Here is a 6000-nt window from a genome sequence, read left to right as displayed (position 1 = left end):
TAAAATGTCTGTGTGATGCTAAACCCCGTCATAGCGCGACTAACCGCGATAAACATGGCCGTCCGAAAACGTATCAAGTCCAAAAACGATAGAAAAACAACTTACAAACCACAGATTTTTTTTGTCACGGGTTTGAAAAGTCGCGCCTCGTAACTTGCAGAGTAGCGTCCCTTTGAACAGAAAACGTCACTATGGCGACGTTTTCATTCGACGTCGACGTTCGCTGAATGTGCACGCGCACAGAACATTGTCTCTGCTTTTGTTGCTAATACATTGTCTTATACGTCTACGGGATTTCTCAAACTCTTTCCAAAGAGTTAATCAAGAAGATTATGTCTGGTAGGTGGTAATTTTGAACCTTATATCAATTTGTCTTCAGAGAAAACGTATGCTATGGTTTTAGGTACAATTCTCACACTCTAGAATTTGTGAATGAGTTTACGTTTCTTCTTGGAAACATGTCACACACATAGTGTTAATATAGTGTTGTCAAGTATTCTAAAGTTGCATATGCCCTGAAAGTAACCTAACGGAACAATGCCTGGTAGGTAGTTATTTCAGAATTACCTAAATTTATCTTATGAACTGTTAAGAATATTTTCTCTCATACTCTTCATTGTTTTGGATTAATTTACGGTTTCTTTCAGAAGTAAGAGGAGTAAGTTGGGTTTAACACGGGTTTCAGCAATATTCCAGCATACCACGGTGAGGAACACCAGAAATGGGCTTCACGCGTTGTATCCTTGTGGGGAATCGAACTCAGGCCTTCAGCGCCTTTATGTCAATACGTGCGACTATCATATTGGAGTAGACATACTTGGAAACTGAATCATGCATTTCCGTGAAGAAAAAGCTTGAAATATCAAGCAGATTGTGCAATTTAATATTTATCATTTCTTGTATCACCTGCCGTTAATGTATTTATTCTATACCATTGGCAGCTCTCAAACTTGGTCTTGCCGCCTACCTGTCCACATCAGGCACTGGGGTACGGAGACTCCCTTCTACCATCGCCGGACATGCCGCCCAACAGGTAACAGTTTTACGTCTGTTGGTCTTTGTACAAGACAGTAAATTCAGCACACGAAACACGCAAAGCATAGTACACATACGGAGGGGTCATGTTTGAAGTAAACAAGTTTCTTAGAAATAAGAAGTCATTATTAAATAAGACGGTAGGAGTTAAATGGCTCACGTATGTGGTTAAATATTTCTTATGTATCATAACGTTTTCATTGTATGTCTTTGTGTCTACTTTATAACAGTTGTTTGAAGCAATGGATACGCTGCCTGCTTTTGGACCAAGTCAGTTCAACATCTTTGGGGTAAGAATTCTTCATAAACTCATCATGCACATATACTACTATTGCTTTCTCTTGTATTTCCATAAGATCGGCGCATGGGAGGGAGGGTGTTCATACACGTGTTCTAATTTCAGGAAGAGGCAATGGACACCCAACCTTCCACAGGGCACAGCCAGTTCAGTATATTTTCGGTATGTAACTTTATGTTTTCACTGTTACTCTTTCTATACAATCTAGCAATGGGAGATATGGTGATTGTAACAGGAGACACATGGATCGTATCATAATGTTTACTTGTTTGTTTCTTTATGTCAGAATAATGACATGGACACAGCACCTGCGATGGGACATGGGCAGTTCAGCATCTTTGCCAAGGTCAGAAACCTTATTTCTGTTTTCTGGATAACGACTGAATCTTAACGCATGCTTCTGGCTTTACCAAATGTTTATAATCATCTTAAAGACAAAATCAACTGTTCAAAAGACCGTGTTAACATATAATCTTTACATTTCTAACACCTCCAGTTGTAATTTCATTCAAATACTCCACACCACTAAACATATAATTGTATACATGTTATTGAGAGTTATGTCTGTCCATTTGATGTAGTGATGAGTGACTGCTTCTGAAAGGTTGGGGATGATGTGAGAGAAGATGAGAGTGGATGGGTTCGGTTTGGACAGGCAGCATGGAGCAGGTTCGGATGGGGAAGTAAAGGATGTTGGGCTGGGTTAGGACTAGAGGACGGGAGAAATGATGACTAGAAGTGTGTGGTAGTGTGTGGTGTTTCTAAGTGAGTTAGCATTTCAGGAAGGGGGTGGGGGTGGTTATGGGGTAGGGATGTGGAATGTGTCTTACTAGGTTAGTATAGTGAGTGATCCAGTGAAAAAATCAAGGTAGCATCAGCAATATCTCGGGGGAGGAAGTAATCGAAGTAATTAATAGAACAATTATTGGAGCATTACTAGTAAAACAAGATGTGTCGTTATCGTTGATCAGTTTTACATAGTTTATATACATATCTATGCATTATGATTGAGTATACCAGTAGTATATACCACTATTTTCATGAATACATTCCTCGTAAACTGTAAATACATATGTATTCAGTATTTTATGTATTTGCTGTTGAGCCTTACAAGTTTACCGCATAACCACAGCAATGTACCAACATATTTTGTGTACATAGTCTCATATTAGCATTATGTGATCTATATATAGTGCTATTCTTACATGTGGTTATTACAATATATTTATTGATAAATATATATTTATCAAGAACTTCCCACGTAACATGTGAACGTATATATGTATGTGCAATTTATCAAAACAGTTTTATCTCATAAATTATACAAAAAATCTTATTTTCAAAAATATGTTCGTATGTTCTTAAATATATCAAACACGTGATCCATAAATAGTACTATTGTTATGCATGTTTATTATTACTTTACATTTATTGATGTGAATTTTTAAAAAAAGGGCTTCCTACATAATTTATGAGTTTATATATCTATAATGCTGTTTAGTAGAGCATTTCCAACTCATAATTCGTAAATAATGTGTGCACATGGATTCTGTACAATATGATGCATGTGATCTACAATGTAATACTATTGTTACACATTGTAATTGTTACCATACATCTGTTGATATTTGTATTGTTATTTATCAATAAAGCTTATTGCATTGTTAATGTATTTTTGTCTGTCTATTGTTTGCATAATGGAACTGTTGTAGTGCACTTACTAACTGTCAGCTACAACTGGGAAGTAACCTACACTCTCCACACACTAATATTATAGATGTGGGAGTTGGTAAAAATATACACGATGTCTATAAGCTTGAACAAACCTTGTCACCCTTTCGGCCTCCTGCTGTTGGGAATGTATGTATATAGTGACTGGGACATGTCACTGGGGATTGGACAATGAAGAATAACGGGGTTTCAACCTCGATTATTCAGTGTACAATAGTCCTATTTTAATACAAAAGTAGATTGGCCGTGTCATATTAGAACACTTTGAAAGATGGTACTTGTTGTTACCCAGCCTGACGCTCCGTATTAAGGGGCTAATACAAGGACTGGTCGGCTCGGGGTTTCGGTATTCATGTTAAACTCACCAATGGTATCTCAGTGGGTTAGCACTATTAAAATCAGCATTAGTCGGGACTAGTACAAGCAGCCAAAAGCGCGCACGCACACACACACACACACACACACACACACACACACACTGGAGATGTACTGATCATGTATCGCGCTCTACCACTAGACCATGGAGGCGGGCGGATCATAATATCAATCACTGGTTCGTTTGGTCCAGACTTGGTTTTTACAGGTAAAGGTGAGTTCGCATGAGCATTGCTGAGGACTGCTTTACACAACAGTTAACAAACCAACTTTCAGCAATATCCCGGGGATACAAACATTTGCTTTGTACATTGTGCTTTGTACCCATTTGGAGAATCTTGGTGATGAGTGAACTACACTTTACTAATCGGACCCGACACGTGACGATGTGGGTTAGAATTGGTCTTCAGCAACCCATGCTTGTCGTAAGAGGCGACTAATGGAATAGGGTGATCAAGCTCTCTGACTTGGTTGATGCACGTCATCGTATCCAAATTGAGTAGATCAATGGTCATGTCACTCGATTGTCTGGTTCCGAGTCGATTATATTTAAAGACTGCCATCAGATAGATGCAATATTGGTGAGTGCGGCGTTAAACAACGGTCCCTGAGGTATCGCTTGTCGTATTCTAGACTATTAACCCCACTTTGAAATTGCGTGGAAGATTTGGTCCCTGCAGTAACCTATGTTACAGAAATTCCGTGGTAGAATTGATCCCTGCAGTAACCTATGTTACAGAAATTCCGTGGTAGAATTGATCTGGTCATTAACCTAGGTTACAGAAATTCTGTGGCAGAATTGGTCCCTGCAGTAACCCATGTTATAGAACTGCCGTGGTAGAATTGATGTTTGATCTGTGCAGTAACCTTTGGTACAGAAATTCCGTGGTAGACTTGTTCTGTACAGTAACCTAGGTTACAGAAATTCCGTGGTAGAATTGATCTGTGCAATAACCTATGTTACAGAAATTCTATAGTAGAATTGGCCCCTGCAGTAACCTGTGTTACAGAAATTCTATGGTAGAATTGGTCACTGCAGTAACCTAAATTACAGAAATTCCGTGCCAGAATTGGTCCCTTTAGTAACCTATGTTACAGAAATTCCGTGGTAGAATTGGTCCATGCAGTAACCTATGTTACAGACGTCCGTGGTAGAATTGGCCCCTTCAGAAACCTATGTTACAGAAATTCTCTGATAGATTTGGTCCCTTCAGAAACCTTTGTTACAGAAGTCCATGGTAGAATTGGTCCCTTCAGTAACCTATGCGCGTTGTAAGAGTCGACTAAAACTGATCGGGTGCTCATGGCTGTCACGGCTGATCCTGATGGTACGTGTCATCGTGATGTCTTGGTCACAGCTTGACCAACAATCCACACCTTGGCTTCACACATTGTATCCATGTTGGGAGTCGAACCGGCATGGCGCGAGAGCTTCAACCACTGGGCTACCGCCCCATGTAGCTAATCCCACATTTATGTGACGTAAGTAGTAATTCAATATTTGGTCTCTGCAGTAACCTATGCTTGTCGTTAGACTAGAATGGTTCGGGGCGTCAGACTCTGTGACCTGGCAGACCTTCTTCGTGCCCAGATGGTGTGGATCGCCGCTCAAGCTTTCCGCTTTCCCATTTTTTCACAGACTTGCAACACACAGGAACTTCGAACGTCACTGGAAACATTCAGGCTTATTTATTTTCGTTCAAAGTCTCTGAATATTTGCTTTCGTGCCTTTTCTTTTGTTTATAAAGTTTCTTTAACAATCACCAGTGTCTTTATTGACTTTTCTAGATCAATAGAACATGTCAACATGCGAACATGTGTATAAAAATACCATTGCATGTATGTTGAAGTAAACCGCTACATAATCCGTGCAGTTGATGACTAGGCATGTTGTTAACACTTGTTTAAATTACCAATCGGCTCCCATAGCTTACTCAGAAAAAATGTGTCTCACTCTTATCATTGGGGTAGACTTTCCAACAAATGTCATGAATTTCAGGGTTTAAAAAAACCAAACTTAACAAAGAACAAAATGGCGAGAATTTTGATGAAAGCAATTGTTTGAAATTTTGAACAACATGTACTTTCTATTCAATTACCCAAAAGGCCATATTTCTATTATCCACAAGTCCTATAGATGTTTCAGAAAATTATTTCAATTGGACAATGGCGGCATGGCTGCCGCGGAATAATCACGACTCATTACTTGCAGAGTAGCCTCCCTTTGAACAGACAACGTCACTATGGCGACGTTTTCATTCGTCATCCACGTTCGCCGAATGTGCACGCGCAAAGAACATCGTCTCTACTTTTGTTGCTAATAAATTGTTTTATACATCTCCCGGACTTCTCGAACTCTTCCCAAACAGAAGATTATGTCTGGTAGGTGATAATTTGAAACTGCTATCAATTTGTCTTCAGTGAGAACGTGAATGGTATGATTTTATATAATACTTTCTCACATTCTTGATTGTTATGAATGAGTTTACGTTTCCCTTCAGAGATATGGCACACACCTAGTGTTAATAGATGTTGTCACGTATTCTCTATATTCTTCACTT

At 39.2% G+C, this 6000-nt stretch overlaps 1 protein-coding gene across 1 annotated transcript; it reads left to right on the top strand.

Annotated features, from left to right (window-relative positions):
• Window positions 1–934: 934 nt before the first annotated feature.
• Window positions 935–1724, top strand: LOC139467692 (uncharacterized; the record flags this gene model as incomplete). Its single annotated transcript, XM_071249209.1, has 4 exons — window positions 935–1033; window positions 1266–1325; window positions 1439–1495; window positions 1620–1724. Coding segments are annotated over 4 exons (321 nt in total), but the record flags the coding sequence as incomplete, so codon positions are not given.
• Between the last annotated feature and the right edge of the window lie 4276 nt (window positions 1725–6000).

Source organism: Haliotis cracherodii, unplaced genomic scaffold (genome assembly GCF_022045235.1).
Source record: "Haliotis cracherodii isolate W230 unplaced genomic scaffold, xgHalCrac1.p SCAF_2, whole genome shotgun sequence".
NCBI classification, from domain to species: domain Eukaryota; kingdom Metazoa; phylum Mollusca; class Gastropoda; order Lepetellida; family Haliotidae; genus Haliotis; species Haliotis cracherodii.
The sequence above is the reverse complement of the archived record's forward strand: the minus strand, read 5'-3'. Positions and strand labels throughout refer to the sequence as shown.